Genomic DNA, 18,173 nt, shown 5'->3' on the forward strand with positions numbered 1-18,173 from the left:
CATTTGGTGTCATTATTTTTCAGACATTCTCCTAGGTAGATAGTGATATCTTGTTTTGAGTTTCCCTAATGGCTAATGATAAAAGAACTTTCCATGCCATCTGTACATGTCCTCTTTAGTGAAATGTTGGTGCATGTCTTTTGCCTATTTTCTGATTGTAATGTTGATTGTTTTATCTTTTTAAATTACATGTTTTCCCCCCTCACTTTTCTGTGCTGTGAGTTGAGTACAAAGTATTCTCTTACTAATCCATCACTCTTATATACTAGTAAGAAGCCACTGCTTTGTCCCAGATTTAATAATTTCTTTAAACTCACAGCAGATTTGAAATGTTAACACTTTTTTATTTTGTCAACTGTGCTGAGTCATTTTGTTTACTTTTTTCCTGTGAAAAGCATCACTTAATTGTTTTGTTTTTTTTTTAAGATTTTTATTCATTTATTTGACAGAGAGAGATCACAAGTAGGCAGAGAGGCAGGCAGAGGGGGCGAGGGGGAGCAGACTCTCTGCTGAGCAGAGAGCCCAACTCGGGGCTTGATCCCCGGACCCTGAGACCATGACCCGAGCCGAAGGCAGAGGCCCAACCCACTGAGCCACCCAGGCGCCCCATAAGTAAAGCTTAATAGTCATTTCTCTCTGCCTTGAAATAGCTGCATAAAAGAGCTCTAGGTCTTTATAAAGAAGAATTTGTTGACCTGGGAGGTTAGCAATTAATTTAACTTTAAGAAATGGGTCTTAATTGTGTGAACGGACACACTTCTGGGTTATACATTTGAAGCTGAGAAAAATTTAAGATTATATTTCTGTGGTAGTATAGCAGAATTCTGTTTTTTCTCCTAACTTCCCAACTTCAATGATTCCCATTTAACCTTGTAGAAATCCAGAATATGAAATGGTTCTTCTGTAGCTTCTACTTCTCTTACTGTTGAATGTTTTGGGGATTAGGTCATTCAAAAGAAGCTTCACGATTGTAATGTTGATTGTTGTGATAGCTTTTAAGTTTCAGTTAAAATTTTTTTCTTTATTGGTTTATAGTTATTCATATCCTTCCTGGGTTTATATGGAAAAAGAGGTTTCACAGAGCCTATTAAAATCTTCCAGTGGATGTCTGCTAGAATAAAAGGCCAAAGTTCTTGCCACAGCTGCCTCCCTGAACTCACCTCTTTGCACCCTCTCTCTTACACTGGGCTTTACACTCCCCTGCTTTTAAACCCCTCTCCTGGGGCACCTGGGTGGCTCAGGGGGTTAAAGCCTCTGCCTTCTGCTCAGGTCATGGTCTCAGGGTCCTGGGATCCAGCCCTACATCGGGTTCTCTGCTCAGCGGGGAGCCTGCTTCCTCCTCTCTCTCTTTCTGTCTGCCTCTCTGCCTACTTGTGATCTCTGTCTGTCAAATAAATAAATAAACTCTTAAAAACAAAAACAAAAACAAAAAAACCCCTCTCCCACACCAGGCTCCTGTCTCCTACCTTCTGGCCCTTACCTCTGTGTCCCTCAGCTTGGGACATGCTTGCTTTTCTCCTCACCATGCTCTGATTCACTTACCGAACATTCCCATCACTTCCAGCTCCTTGGATCCCCTTTGCTTTTACTGAACTTGTCTACGGAAACCACATCCTAGTTAAATGCAACTTTTGGCTTATTTCCGGTCTCTAGCATGGCTGGAGAAAATAACCAGTGAGGCTATCTGGTCTCATTTTAAATTCATGAGCTCCTTCTCAAGAGAGTCTTTAGCTCTGCCTTTCAATCCTGTAAAATTTCCCTGGCTGTTTCACTCTCCTCCTTTCAGAGGTAACTCCTTCGCACCTTCTAAACTGTCTTTCTCCCTCTTAACTCCTTTTATGACGTTTGTTTCTTATTTCATGGAGAAAATAGAGGCAGTCAAAAAGGAACTTCACCTTGCTCTAAAAAAGGAACTTCACCTTGCTCTCACCGTGTGCCAAAACTTTTTTCCTATCTGTATCTGTAACAACATAGGAACATAGGAACTATTTGTGCTTCTAACCAATCTCCCTAACTTATGCCACGGAAGTCATTCCCTTTTCACTGTTCAAGGATTCATGCATTTTCCCTCCACCACACCATGGTTACTGTAATACCTCCCAGCTTAAACACGAAAGCCAACTTTGATCCCACAGCCCTATCCACCTGCATCCCTGCTTGGTCTCCTGATGGCAAAGAAGTATTCACAGATCATCACTATCCACTGACCATAAGCCACCCCAACATTTACCCAGGCTTTGATACATTATCAATTTGAAAGACTGGTTCTGTTAAATATGATAAATACAAAATGCTCTTGGAGACTGTGGACATGTTTGAAAGTTAGGGTCTCTGAAATTTGTATGATAAGGAGTTATGTAGACTTACTCCAATTTACTGAACAGAGAACACTTTCAGTAAAAAGAACCTATGGATATTTTCGTAGTTCTTTTTTAAACATAATTTGAGAGATGTTCAACTACTCAATTAAGATAATGGACAATTTGCTTTAAATATTGTACTTCTCAATTTGAGAGAAGAGTCCAGACCACGCTCCCCTGTCCCCATTCAGAATTCTGTGCTGTGTTTAGTGGCAGAGGTGACATCATCATAGCTCAGAAGCTACTTATGGTTCTATCACTGACCGAGCTCCCTATTTTGCATAATTATGTTTTACCAGGGCTATTGTTATTAAGATACTTGTCTTACTCAATTTTCTTGAAGGTAAAATGTTATTTTCCTTAAACATGTTTTTAAACAAGCTTTTTATGGGTGATTTTTTTTTCCCCCTTTGGTCTAATTCATTAGATCATTAGATTCTGGTTGTTCTCATCACTAGATAATACATATGAACTCTAGAGCCTTTCTAATTGAAATAAAATCACTTCTGTGTTTTAGGTGTCTGGAGTAGATTTGCAGAATGCCTCTCACAGAGAAGCAGTTGAGGCCATTAAGAATGCAGGAAATCCCGTGGTATTCGTTGTTCAGAGCTTGTCATCCACTCCAAGAGTAAGCATTAGTTGGGATTTTTAAAAACTTTAAAAATACTCTCTCTGTATCTGTGGACCAAGCTTTTGCCTCCATGTATTTTTCCACATATTTTCATTTCGATCCTGCTATTACCTACAAAAAGCATTACTTCATAAAATTTTAGTTATTAACTTCACCTTCTCCTTTTTCTTCTTTGATTTTGGTCTTTTGGTCAACTTTGAATCATTCCAGTCTGCCTTGGTATAAGTCACAGGCTATGGAGTTAGACCTGTTTTCCATTCCTTAATTCCCTGTTGACCAGCTTTGCTAACTTAGAGACAAGTTACTTGACTTTTCCGAGTCAGTTACTTTGTTTATAAAATACTTTGAACATAAAGGGGGTCAGATATGAAAACATCCTAGAGGTACCTCCATGCCCTGTGTAGTTATTAAAAGAGCATAAAAATGCAAATGCGGTGCATTGTTGTACATCCTGAATTCAAAACTAGCAGTAATTAATTGTAACACTTTTATCTGTAATAAATAATTCTTTCAGTATGGAATTAGAATTCTGTTACATAGATGTCAGTGGCAGGATTTGTACTTTATTTTGCAATATACAACAGAAACATCACCCCTAAGCCCTGTGACTGGAAGAAAGGCTTATTTCTCTTTCTTATAGTGGAAAACAGCTGTTCAAAACATAGGTACTTCTGAACAGTAGAAAAACTGGGTATTTTTTTAAAATGCTTTTCAGTAAATGAGGTGGTGCTTTTCAACCTTTTGTATGTCAAGGCATACAGAAAATATTTGTGTGGCAACCTGGGCAAACAGGTTTGGCTGCCCTGAGGGTGGGGGGGTGGTATCAATACATTTTGATGTAACTTAGAACCTGCCTACACTCAGGGGCCTACAAGGTCACCCTCCCCAGGAGGGGCAGCTCTGCTGGGGTACACTGTGATGCAGTATGAACTTTCCCAGTCTTAGTGCTGTGTTTACACCGTCAAGACTCCCTGAGAATGGGGAACTGAATAATGTCTTCCTATTTTCATACAGTTTGAAATTTGGGGGGAATCCACTTTTTAATTCACTTTTTTTGGAAACCACCTTTTTGGAATCCACCTTTTATTTCTTACAATATTGAGAAGGTAGTTGAGGCTGTCAATTTTTTTTCTGGAGACTGAGTTCCATAGGAAAATTGGCCAGGTTATTCCTTGCCAAATGGTACTTCCAAAGAAACAATTTTAAATGAGAATTAGCTGGTGACTTGATACCTTTATGTGACCACTTATGACTGCCCTGCCAAAAAAATATTCAAAGCAAAAAAAGGTTATAAAGTCAACCAAAAAGGCCAAGCAAGCATTTAATCCAGCCTTTGCTGGTGAGTTGAGGTGGAAATTTTCACTCAGATGACACAAACAGCACAATTTCTATCACTGCTCAAAAAAAGAAAATCTTCTTAGGCGTCATGCCATGCTCAAGTCACTTATTCCCCATGCAGCACAAGAGACTGCCACATTGTGCATTTGGTTCATCAAGCATTGAGCTATCTCTGGTTCTAGGCAAGGGAGCACATTCAGGTGATGGACATGACTTGTTCCATTTTTTAACACAAAGTAATTCCTGTTGAATGAGGCGTTAAAAGGAATCGAGTTTGCAAAATGGGGCTCTCGTGGGCTTATTTATTGTTGTGAGTAATAGTGGTCATCACAGAAATAGAAAGTAGAGCCAAATGCTTAATCATTTTTGACTACTTTACATTAACATTGAAATTTTCTGCAAAACCCCAAAAGAAGTCATTTTCTAACATTGGGACCATCAAGGAGGCCCTATGTCTAAAGTGCCCTGGTCACATGGAGATTGTCATTAACATCATCAATTGAGCAGTGGTGTTTATATTTGTACTTCTTAAAAAATTCTTTGTGTTATATTTTACTTTTTTTATATTTGCACTTTTAACAGATGCTTTTGGAGTTTCACCAACACATTACCTTTTTAAGCTTTTTCTCCTCAATTCCGCAGTAGTGTTTTTAGCATGCTAGAAAGAAACGCGTGTATCCACTTAGATTTATTTGGCAAGTGCTTGTTTGAGAGAAGAACTGATTTATACTATACTCCCCTATAGCAAGTTTTTATGCCAGGGCATTTATTTCCCACTTAATAACATAGGTACATTTCACATGCGTTTTTTCTACATTCCAAAACAAACCTGTTTGAAATTGGGATCATCCCTTCAGTTCATTAGATTTCTTATCCTGTGTTGCCTTCTTTTCCCATGTATTCCATTTGTCCTTCCCTAATACCATGGTTTTGTAATGGCACCTAAACTTCTTTTATGTGTACACTTCCATACTAAACGTATAAAAATAAAATTTTCACTGTCACAAGAAATATGGCATCTTCTGCTTTTATTAAAGATGCAGTTTTTTTTGGTAAGCCTTTGGCCTTCCAAATTTGGCTAATGGTACATTTACAGAGATATATTTCTGTGCCGTTCAAAGAACAGTGTAAGCTTAGGAGTGGCAGCTGATGTTGTATCCCATCCCAGAGCTTCTGCTCTTCAGCTCCAGCCAGATTTTCCCATGGGAGAAGGTAGGTCCAGTGTGGACAGGTATTCTGACTTACCAGGGAGACTTACCAGATTCTTCAGGACAAGAAATACATGCCTGTAGATCAACCAGGTTTTGAACTTGGGCCTTTCATGTTAGTGTTTGAAAATGACTTCTTTTGAAGTCTTGCAGAAAGTCTCAAATTTAAAGCACTTGGATTATTGTTTGTATTAAATGGAGGAATAAACACTAAGCCCTAACAATGTCTGTTCACATATAAAACATTAAATATATGTTATGTGTCGTTACTATTTCCTTTCTATCTATGTCTATCTATCTATGTATCTATCTATCTATCTTTAAGGAGGCTCCATGCCCAGTGTGGGGCTTGAACTCATGATCCTGAGATGACAATGTCCATGCTCTACCACCTGAGCCGGTCAGGTGCCTCTGTTGTTTCTTACTTAAATGAAACATTTCTGAGACTTTCTCATTTGTTCCAAAATTAGTTTATTTCTTTAGACTCCATATTAAAGGCAAAGAAAATTTAATCTTAAATTGCGTGTATAGAGAGAGGTATTTTTTGCTTTGCTTTGTTTTGTTTTTTAAATTACCCCTAGGCAGGCAGTTTCTTTACATTTCTGGGAAAGGAGATTTGTTTTTTCTTACAACCCTCATGTCTGTCATCAGATTCTTTGCCAAGATTATTTGTGTTAGCTATTTGAGGAGCCCTTAAAAAAAAAAATCACTAAAAATTTTATATTTTCCCAAGATGTTTCATAGATTGTTTGGTAGAAAGAAAAGAGTCAAAAAGTAATCTATGCTGTTGGCACCGTTGAGAATTAAAAGTATTTCTATGAAATGGAACTATTTTGCTCATGTATAAACATTTATTGAGTGCAACTATGTAATAGGTTTTTTCTGAGCACTATGTATAGTGATAAATCACTAAATTCCAGCTCTCATTGAGCTTTTATCCAGAGATGTAAATAGATCTGTGGTTTATCTTCATGCTAAAAGTACTAGTGTAATATTTATTGAGTGTGCACAGTGTGCTAGATAATATACTTGATTTGGGATAGTGATGAATAAGGTAAATCACATAAATGATGCCTCCTGTGTTCTAGGGAGGGGTTTATATATGTCACCCCTAAAACTGTTTTTGCAAAATGAGGTGTTTGGATGACAGTATTGAGACTTTCTTTTTCATCATCTTCACTTTCTGGATCTACACATATTGTGAGTTTGTGGTTCTTCGATGTTACACACACATACACACGCATGCATGCATACAATATTTTGGGTAATCCAGCCTGTAATATTTTTCAGATTGTATTGTTTGCCTTGAATTCTGCTTTTCATGTCTTTATTTTTTAGATGAAGTTAGTGACTTAGTTAAGTAAGATTTTAACTGTTTAAAAAATTAGGAAATTTAATGATTGTGACGTTTAAATGTTTTATTCCTTTTCCCTTCCTTTTGTGTGATATCATAGGTCCTTCCTAGTGTGCATAACAAGGCTAACAAAATCGCTAATAACCAGGACCAAAACACCGAAGAAAAAAAGGAAAAGGTAATGTGAACCTCTCAAGCCTTTTAAAAATGTTTTTTGGTTTAAAAAAAAAGATTTTGGTGTCTTTTTTCCTACCTGATCTGCAATTAATAAGAATGGTGTTTTGAGGGGCGCCTGGGTGGCTCAGTGGGTTAATAAGCCTCTGCCTTCGGCTCAGCTCATGATCTCAGGGTCCTGAGATCGAGCCCCACATCGGGCTCTCTGCTCAGCGGGGAGCCTCCTCCTCCCCCCCGCCCCCCCCGCCACCGCCCCTGCCTGCGTCTCTGCCTACTTGTGATCTCTCTGCGAAATAAATTTTAAAATCTTCAAAAAAAGAAAATGGTGTTTTGACTAGTATCAGCGTAGAAAGACTGTGTTAAAAATGTTTCCTTCCTATGAGTCTAACTAGTTCTGGCCAGGATAAAAGCCAGAAACATAGGTGCAAAAATGTGATAAAGCACCATTCATCCCTTGTCATCTTTGTCTGTCTTTCCTGTTCCGTCGAGCTGGTTGTCTGTCCATTCCCAGAAAATGCATCTTCCTCTAGGGAATTTAGGGGACTTTGATCTTGCAGTTCTCTCAGCCTGGAAATCCATTTCCCACATTGCTCTTCCTTTTATCCTCCAAGGAGCAGCCCAGAGGTCATCTCCCCCGAGAAAACATTCCTTACCATCAATCAGAATTCGTCATCCATCCTTGTTTTCCTACCTCTGTTCCAGTAAAGTCCATCTAAAATTTATTTTAGGATATAGTATTAGGTAAGGATAGGTTTTTATTTTTCCCCCATAAAGATAACTATCCTACTGTTTCAGAATAGGCCCTCCATTACCTACTGACTTGTATACAACCTGTCCTAGCTCAGGTTATCAGGGGGTCTGCTTCTGAGCTTTCTCTTTGTTCCCCATGTCTGTCCCAGCACAAATGCTACACTAACTCATTTATTAAAGCTTCGTACTAAATCTTGTTTTCTAGTAGAACAATTTCCTTTACATATTTCTTCTTCTTTAGAGGTGTGTTCCCTATTTGTACCCCTTTTCTTTTCTCTGAATTTTAGGACTAGCTTATCAAATTCCACAAAAAAAATCTGAGGATTTTGATGGGAGTCATATCATATCTATAGATTAATTTTTAAAGAAGTATATCTTTATGACATCTAACCCTTTTAATCATTGACATGGTATATCTTTCTATATATTAAATTCTTTTTTCTTTCAATTTTTACAATTTTCTTGAGAAAGATATTGTAAATCTTTGGTCTATTCGTAGATACTCTTTCATTTTGTATGGCTTTTAAGTATTTTAAACTGCGTTTTCTGTTGTTGCTAGTATGTAGACATAGAATTGATTTTTTTAATGTTTTTATTTGGTATTGTATAACATTATTGCCTTATTTTTTAATAAAAGAATCCAGTGCATAACACTGGGAAAACTGAAAGACTGAAACAAAATCACTCATAAACTCACCACCTAAATATAAACTTACTAAATATTTTAAATACTTTAGGTAGAGCTTTCTACTGTCTTTATGTCCTCCATAAATATATATAATTTTAATAAGAATATGAGTCCCAGATTCTAATACTATGTAGATTTTTGTTTCTGGATTTTCTGTATGGGTGATAATAATCATTCTGGATAAAGGCAGTTTTCATTTTCCCCTTTTTCCAATCTTATTGTATCTACTAAAACCTCCATTGTGTAATAAAGAAGTAATAATAGCTATCATTTTTGTTTTTCCTCCTGAAATTTAAGAGATTGCTTTTAATATTTCGCCATTGAATATAATGTGTGCTGTAATTTTTTGTAGCTAATCCTTTAGGTTAAGGAAGTAACCCCTTTCATTCTTATTTTGCTAAGTATTTTTATTATGAATGGCATTGGGATTGAATTTTATCAGATGTATTATCTGCATTAACTGAAATAATTGTGTATTATACATTTTTTTCTCCTTGAATCCCTTAATGTGGTAAGTTACATTAATAGATTTCATAATGTCAAACCACTCTTGAATTCTTGGATTAAACTTAATTTGATCGTGATTTTTTTTTTGCACATTGCTGGCACTATTTCCATTAGGATTTTTGCATCTGTGGTTAGGAATGAAATTGGCCTGGAATTTACTGTTGTATCTGCTTTTGAATATATGAGACTACTAAAATGAATAGTGGGTGTATTTCTTCTTTTTTAGTTCTCTGAGCATTTCTGTAAAATGGTTATTATTCATTCCTTAAATCTTTGGTCACACTAGCTTATGAAGCCATTTTGGGCCCGTGTTTTCTGTCAGAAAAAATCTAAAATACTGATTCAGTTCTTCAGTACTTATGGAACTATTCAGATTTTCTGTTCTAGAGTCAGTTTTTGTTATTGATTCTTTTCCAGGAATATGGATGTCACTTAATTTTTTGTATTTGTTGGAATAGAGTTATTTTTTTTTTTTTAAGATTTTATATATTTATTGGACAGAGAGAGCACAAGCAGAGGGAGTGGCAGGCAAAGGCAGAGGGAGAGGGAGATGCAGGCTCCCCACTGAGCAGAGAGCCAAATACGGGGCTCGACTCCAGGACCTTGGGATCATGACCTGAGCTGAAGGCGGACACTTAGCTGACTGAGCCACTCAGGCACCCCAAAGTTGTTTATTATCTTAGCTTGAATTATGCTTGCTCTGTTTATAGTTCTTTTTCATTGTGAATATAGTTTATAGTTTACTTTTTACTTCTTAATCTTGAAAGTAATTGTCGTTTAATTTCTCAAAAAAATTTTTTTTGTAGTTGACATAACATTACATTAGTTTCAAGTGTGTAGTTCCTTCATTTGAAGTTCTGATTTTTGATCTGTGTTAGTCATCTCTGTTGCATCTTTATTCTTTTAATTTATTTGTCAGAGAGCACAAGAAGGGGAACAGCAGACAAAAGAAGCAGGCTACCTGCTGAGCGAGGAGCCTGATGTGGGACTCAATCCCAGCACTCTGGGATCATGACCTGAAGGCAGATGCCTAACCCACTGAGCCACCCAGGCATCCCTATTCTGCTTGATTTTGTTCGCATCTTTATATTGCCTTATTTTGTTTGGTTTTCTTCTTCTACCACCCCCTACCATAATCTCTAAGTAGTTGTAGAATTTATTAATTTTTTAGCTATTTTTTAAATAAAATAATCATTTAATACCATATATTTCCTTTTTTTTTTTTTTTTTAAAGATTTTACTTATTTGACAGACAAATCACAAGCAGGCAGAGAGGGAGAGAGGAGGAAGCAGGCTCACCACCCAGCAGAGAGCCTGATGTGGGGGTCAGACCCAGGACCCTGAGATCATGACCTGAGCTGAAAGCAGAGGCTTTAAACCACTGAGCCACCCAGGCACCCCCATGTATTTCCTTTTAAGTCATTATTTACATCCCAAGATTTTAAGTTGAATGTTTATCATTCAGTACTGTTTTTTAAGCCCCCACATTTTCTTCTTACCCAAATATATTTAGAAATGTATCTTTAAACTTCCACATGAATATTTTTAAAAACCTATTATTTTCTAACATATTTCCATTATAATCAAAGATTGTGGTTTATGCAACATTCTTTTGCATTAGTTGAGACTTTTTATGTCCTATCACATTCTCAGTTGTAAATTTATTACTTATAAATTTACTATTTGTTATTATAAATGTATATCTCTGAATAGCATAGTAGGTTTTCGTTTGGAAGATTTTTTTTTTTAAAGATTTTATTTATTTACTTGACAGAGAGAGATCACAAGTAGGCAGAGAGGCAGGCAGAGAGAGAGAGGAGGAAGCAGGCTCCCCGCCGAGCAGAGAGCCCAATGTGGTACTCGATCCCAGGACCCTGAGATCATGACCTGAGCCGAAGGTAGCGGCTTAACCCACTGAGCCATAAGTAATCTTTATACCTAACATGGGTCAAACTCAACCCCAAGATCAGGAGTCACACATTCTACCAACTGAGCTAGCCAGGTACTCCTAGCATGATAGTTAATTGGGTGTAGACTTATATACAAAGTCAATGGAGCAAATTAATTAATTAAGTTATTCAGGTACTCTACATACTTGTTTTCTTGGGGGGGAGGGTCATGGTAATCTAGCAATCTCCCATTTTGATAGTAAAATTAGTCTGTTTTTCATGTAGTTTTTCAGTTTTTATTTTCTACTTTTTCAAGTTAATTTATTAGGTGTCTGCAAGTTTTAAACTATCTGTATTCATATGTGGCATTATTTAGTAACGTCCTAACATGTATGTCACCTAGTATCACTGAATCTCTGCCAACTTTATTTTCATGCTTTGCCTGGATTTTAGCTTGGAAATTTTTGAGCCACACACAGAATGAATTCAGGTCTCCAACCTGAGAGAGTCTGGGCTTGTAAAGAATTCTGAGGGAATACCTTTTTTCCTTTTTTCTACCTCAAGCTAAGTCCAAGACCAGGAAATATCCTCACTATCTTCTGTGGTCAAGATTTTGGTTTGTTTGATTTTTAAAAAAAAATATTTTTTCTATTTATTCATGAGAAACAGAGAGAGAGGCAGGTTCCCCACTGAGCAGGGAGCCTGATGTGGGACCCAATCCCAGGAGCCTGGGATCATGACCCAAACGAAGGCAGATGCTTAACCATCTGAGCCACCCAGGCGCCCATAATTTTTTTTTTTTTTTTAAACTTATTCCATTGTAGGTTTCACCCTGTTAAAGGAAAAACAAGCAAACAAACCAGTAACTGAATTGAACACTTGGGAAACCTGTATTTGCAGACATGTACACAGGGATCAGTCAAGGTTTCTGGAAGATTTGGGGCACAGCATTCTTAAAAGGGATAAGAAAAAGGAAAGTTAAATTATAGATTATATAGATTATATCAGTTTTAATTAGAGGGTTGTGTTTTAACCTGGTTGGCCACCTTGTTTGAATTCAGATTTTAATCACATTGATTTTAATCAGAATAGCAGTAGCGTATGTTACGTGTTCAGGATTGTGTAGTTTTTGGCAGTCACGAGTAGACACAGATAAATACTATAGGTTCTGGAAGACCATGGTTGTTGCTTGTAGAAGTATTAGTTAGCGGCATGATCCAGGTCATGACTTGCAGAAATCTTTCTCAGCCTTTGGGAGGTAACAACCTTTATTTACAGGACTTAAATGTCTAGAAATAAAAATCTATGCTGATTACTAACAGGAGATTAGTAGCTCAAGAGAATGGGGAACCAGGGAATGGGGCAGGAAGGAGGAGGGATTACAAAGAGGCATGGAGAAGCTTTTGGGACCGATGATTAAGTTTTTCATCTTGACTAGGATGATAAATTCAAATTGTACAAATTTAATTCAAATTGTATTTTAAAATGTGTATAGTTTTTCAGGATGCCTGGGTGGCTCAGTGGGTTAAGCCTCTGCCTTTGGCTCAGGTCATGATCTCAGGGTCCTGGGATCAAGCCCCACATCTGGCTCCCTGCTCCGTAGGGAGCCTGCTTCCTCTCTCTCTTTGCCTGTGTCTTTGCCTACTTGTGATCTCTCTCTCTCTGTCAAATAAATAAATATAAATCTTTAAAAAAAATGTGTATAGTTTTTCATGTCAGTATATCGCAATGAAGTTGGGTTTTTTTTTTTTTTTTGAAGATTTTATTTATTTATTTGACAGACAGAGATCACAAGTAGGCAGAGAGGCAGGCAGAGAGAGAGGGGAAGCAGGCTCCCTGCTGAGTGGAGAGCCCGATGCGGGACTCCTTCCCAGGACCCCGAGTCCATGACCTGAGCCGAAGGCAGAGGCTTTAACCCACTGAGCCACCCAGGTGTCCCGCAATGAAGTTTTTAAAGACAAAAATTCCCTGCCTTCCATTCTAGTGGGGCAAGGCAAACAAAGAGGAATTCACTGACTGCTTTCTTAAAGCAATCTGAGAACAAGACATGAAGACCCACAAAATGTGACATCTGAAAGGGCTGGAAAAGAAGCCCCATGGAGACAGGGAGCTCATCTGTCTCATCATTACTCTCTCTCCATTGCCCAAAACACTGCCTGGCACCTCATAGACACATAGTATGTACTTGTTGAATGAATAAAGGATCCTGAAAACAAAACATCTCTGGCTTTAGGTCCCCAGGAAGGGCACATGCGTTCTGGGCAAATGCCGCCTTCCTGTGCTCCATTTTACCTTATGACTTGAGATTTATGGTTGTTTCTGGCTTCGGTCATGTTACAAAAGCATGTTTTTGAAAGTTTATCTGTCATCGTTTTGTGGTTAATTAGTCTCAGAATATTTAGTCTATCCTGTTGCTGGAATTTTTGTCAGTTCATATCTTGATTCAAAGATCTGACCGTTCATCAATTGTTTTTTGGAATCCTATATATAGTGTGGCAGTTCGGAAGGTGCAGCCTTCTGGGGATATAACCTCATAAAGAAAGCAGACAGGGATTGGCCTGTGGGGACACAGATAATAACTGCACACAGATGAATAAACCGGCCACTAATTTAATTACTTTGGGGAACAAGGTAATTTAGTTGATGCAGGATAATTCCACATAAGATCCCAGGAAGGAAAAAGATAAATATATGGTTCTTACCAACTTTGGCCTGTTCCATTAAACCAAAATGAATCTCAATACAATGCAAAGATATTTGCATTCAAATTTTAAAAATACAGTAGTAGCTTGGTAATACCAAAAGTTACAAGTCAGTCCAGCTGAATTTTTTGGTGCAGAAAATAACCACTGAATTAACATTGCAGTGAGAGAGGTCCTACCAGTATCTGCATCTCTGTTACAGGATGATGTCTCTGTGGTTACAAGATTTTTTAACTGTTTTCAATGGTTACAGGATGTCCTTTACTGTGTGTCTTCTCTGAAATTAGGTTATGTGCCAAGCACTGTTCTAACTTCTGGAATGATGAAGCGTCTTTATTCCAAGAGGTGCACCGATGAACCTGACACGTAGTGAAGTAGAAGTACAATTATGGTGCTAGAAGCACACACAGGATGCTATAGGAGCACAGGCAGGGGACGTTCCCAAAGTTGGGACATCAGATGATTACAAATTATATTATCTCTTCAGAAATCTCTTCTAAAAGTATCATCATTAAAAGTTATTCCTTTTATGCATTATTTCCTCCTTAATACAAAAGCAGTGCATTTTCTCTAGAATTACTGAGTATCGAAAAAGAGACTTGGGCGCCTGGGTGTTTCCATTAAGTAAGTGTCTGCCTTCAGCTCAGGTCATGGTCCTAGGGTCCTGGGATCGAGCCCCATGTCGAGCTTCCTGCTCAGCTGGGAGCCTGCTTCTTCCTCTCCCTCTGCTGTGCCTCCTGCTTATGTCTCTTCCTCTCTCTCTCCGCCCTCCTCAGTCAAATAAATAAAATCTTAAAAAAAAAAAAAAAAAAAAGAGAGAGATGATAAAAAGCACCTGAAATGAGGTGCTTGGGTGGCACAGTCAGTTAAGTGCCTATCTCTTGTTTTCAGCTCAGGTCTTAATTGAGAGCGGGGGCGGAGGGGGGCCTCCATGCTCAGCTTCCAGTCTGCTAGCAGTTATCTCTCTCTTTCTCCTTCTGCTCTTCCCCACCCTCACTCCCCACCCCGAAAATAAAGAGGAGAAAAAAAAAAATAAAAGCACCTGAAACTAATTACTAGGACAGGTGTAGGCTAGAAATGGAAATTTTGGCTTGACATCATTTACATTAAAAAAAAGAAAAAAAAGGAGTGTGTGACTAAGAAACTAAGTTACCAAAAAAATACATAAATAGGTCTTGAATAATGGGGTGCCTGGGTAGCTCAGTGGATTAAAGCCTCTGCCTTCGGCTCAGGTCATGATCCCAGAGTCCTGGGATCAAACCCCACGTCAGGCTCTCTGCTCAGCGGGGAGCCCGCTTCCCTTCCTCTCTATCTGCCTGTGTCTCTGCCTACTTGTGATCTCTGTCTGTCAAATAAATAAATAAAATCTATAAAAAAATAAAAAATAAATAAATAAAAATAAAATCTTAAAAAAAAACGGGTCTTGAATAAATCCGTAGGATTTTGTTTTGTTTTCTTTTTCTTGTTTTGTCTCAGTTCACTATTGTCTGTGCTGTTTTTCCTCATGGAGTGTGAAATGACAGGTCACCAGGTGTCTTAAACATACTGATATTAACTAGATACCCGTAACTCTTTGGTATTTTCCTTCTAAAATTTTCTTCAGGGTTTCTTCATATATCCTTTGTCTTAAAGGAGTCACAGACAACGAAAACAAGTGGGAGATGTTCGTTCACAGAAGTAGTCTCCTGCTGTTAGCTCTCTTTTTATGTCTTACCCACATGAAAGTGTCGTCTCCCACCAAACATAATCGTCCCTAAAAATGCAGTCATGTTAAACTTAAAAAAATGTGTCTATCCCAAGTAAGTACTTAAAGGGAATACACTTTATGTATGTAAATTATTCCTCCATAAGGTTGATGTGAAGACACGCATCTGTTTCACGTGGGAAATCTGGACATGCTAGAGCCTGGAACTAAGTAACCTCATGAAGGTGTTTGCAAAGTTCAAAATGATTTCTTGTGATCCTACTGGTGGTGCTTAGAGTGATACAGGATGCGCTCTTTGATTATTCTTAACAGCAACAGATAATAGAGTGTCCCAGCATGATATCCCACATTGTACTAGGTCTTAGAATTGGCTGACAGTACTCTGCAGTGTGTAAGTATTTTGTGATATTCTTTTCTATGTATCTGTGTACATACATAGCATGTAGACATGTGGGGATCATACAGCATTGGTGTAAACGTTTTTTAGTCTTACATATCTTTGCTTTATACTCCACATCAGTAAGAGCAAGGATATCAGAACATGTAACGGTTTCTAAATTTAAATCACCAAATCGCTTTGATATGGTGAATCTGGATTGTTACATTGAAATGCTTCTGAGTTAGTTGTTTCTGTTAAAAGGGATTTGGGTTTTTAATTAAAAGGCTGTAACATCTAAGGTAGTGCGAGTGTAGTTTTTTTTTTTTCCTGGAAAACTCTGGGAATATTAGATTTAACTAATCCTCATTAGTCTCTACGAACTGATCAAAAAGAGTTTTTTTCCCCTAATTTATGAGCACCCTCTGAAGGTAGGAAAATATTTCTTGCAGTGAGAGGTAAGGGCTTCCCTGGCTTTCTGATACACAGAGTGCTTTCAGTTTCTATCCCTGCTGCTTCAGCCACATGATACATGTAGACCCAGAAACACACAAGCCCCTATGTCAAAAAGCTATTCTTTCCACTGAACTCAAGATCTGTTATACAAAAAACACCTATAGGCAAGCAGATTAAATGACCTTTGCCCTTGTCTCACTCTGTAGAGAATAGATCCCTGTAGAACCAATATACAGTAGATCCTCAAATACCACTACATTGTCAGACCATAAAACCAAACTCTACTTATTGCTACTACCCATGGGAAATAACTTAAGCCCCAGTGCAAATCAGAACCAAACTTGGCTTAGTATCAGAAACGGAATCATAGTGTTGGAAATAAGAGAAAGAGAATCAAAAATACAAAGTTCTGTTGCCACTGGGGATTTATTGTGGGTGCCAAGAAATCATGTATATGGGCTTAAGTAGCTCATGAATTGCCTATTTCAAGCATCCCTGTTTAACTGTTTCTGTAAGGTGAGTCTACTTGAACATCTCAGGGGGACTTCCATAACTGTCAAAGTATAATTTCAGGAAAAGAAAATGTGACCTATAAAATTATGCAAAATGTACAGTTATTTACTTAACTCATTAATGAGGGAGCCAACAAGACAGCCTGGTTCAGAGAGAATTGGAGAGAATGAAATATTTATTAATTGTTCAAGGAAAAACTGCATGAGTGCCTGGATGGCTCAGTTGGTTAAGCATCTGCCTTCAGCTTAGGTCATGATCTCAGAGTCCTGGAATGAGCCTCACACAGGGCTCCCTGCTCAGCAGAAAGCCTGCCTCCGCCTCTGTGCTTATGCTCTGTCTCTGTGTGTATCAAATAAATAAATAAAATCTTTAAAAAAAAAACAAAAAACAAAGAACAAGTTAGATTCAAATTAAGATACAATTTGAGGGACGCCTGGGTGGCTCAGTTGGTTAAGCAGCTGCCTTCGGCTCAGGTCATGATCCCAGCGTCCTGGGATCGAGTCCCACATCGGGCTCCTTGCTCCGCAGGGAGCCTGCTTCTCCCTCTGACTCTGCCTGCCACTCTGCCTGTGCTCGCTCTTGCTCTCTCTCTCTGACAAATAAATAAATAAAATCTTTAAAAAAAAAAAAAAAAAAAAAAAAAAAAAAAAGATACAATTTGAATTTACATCTTACTATAACCTTTGGAGTTACCCTTTCTACAGGAATAAAATAATTTGCATCTCCACCAAACAAAATGAATATGCACTGCTATTGGACAAGAATTTTTCCATCATTGTCATTTTTCTGGAACAGAACATTGTTAGAAGACCTAGTCAACATGACTGACAACCAGTTACTTACTCATTCCGCATGTAGTTAAGGGAGGCCTTCTTTGTACCAGGCACTGCTCTCAGAGCTGAGGATACGACATTATTGTTCTCTGCCCTCATGGAGATTGCATTCACCTGGCCTCCTTGTATGTCCCTTGCTCCAGCCTTCTTTGTCACAGAGAGAGCCAGGTCCTGCCCACAACCTTCCCTCGTGTGCAGTAGAAAGAGGCCCCAGGTATATGGCAACCCACATTCAAACTTCAGGGTGACCAAGACATGCTTATCCTATATTCTCGAGAGTGTTGGTAGAAGTTAATTTTAATAAATCAGTGGTGTAAACAGTTCCTTCTTAAACATGTTTTTAGAATACTGTTAAAGAGAATTCTGTCTCTTAATACTAAAAGCTGACTGTCCTTGTTCTAAGTACTGTTTGTGACCTAGAATGATCTGGTTCCGAGGGAAAGGTTTACTGAGAGGAATTCATTTACCTTCTTTACTCTTCATTTAACTCACTTCTGAGGTTTTCCAAGCAAGAATAAAGACAGAGCATGATCACATTGCTGTCTTCTTTTGTTGCTTAATAGACATTTTGTATTTGGCATCTTCTCTTTCTTCATCGCTCCTGCATTTTATTGATTTTTGGATTTTCTACAGATAGATGCAGTGCTCCTTTGGTTAGCATTATCTTAAATAAATTTGGGTGTGTGTTT

The 18,173-nt window shown here is 38.0% G+C and overlaps 1 protein-coding gene across 10 annotated transcripts in view; it reads left to right on the forward strand.

Annotated features, from left to right (window-relative positions):
• Positions 1-18,173, forward strand: part of PATJ (PATJ crumbs cell polarity complex component) — a 377,446-nt gene that overhangs the window by 151,486 nt on the left and 207,787 nt on the right. For all 10 annotated transcript variants that reach the window (XM_059135624.1, XM_059135619.1, XM_059135627.1 and 7 more), the window contains 2 exons: positions 2,878-2,988; positions 6,992-7,069. In XM_059135624.1, coding sequence (XP_058991607.1) covers positions 2,878-2,988; positions 6,992-7,069 — 189 coding nt within the window. The remainder of the gene's footprint in view (positions 1-2,877; positions 2,989-6,991; positions 7,070-18,173) is intronic.

This window comes from Mustela lutreola, chromosome 10 (genome assembly GCF_030435805.1).
Source record: "Mustela lutreola isolate mMusLut2 chromosome 10, mMusLut2.pri, whole genome shotgun sequence".
NCBI classification, from domain to species: Eukaryota; Metazoa; Chordata; class Mammalia; order Carnivora; family Mustelidae; genus Mustela; species Mustela lutreola.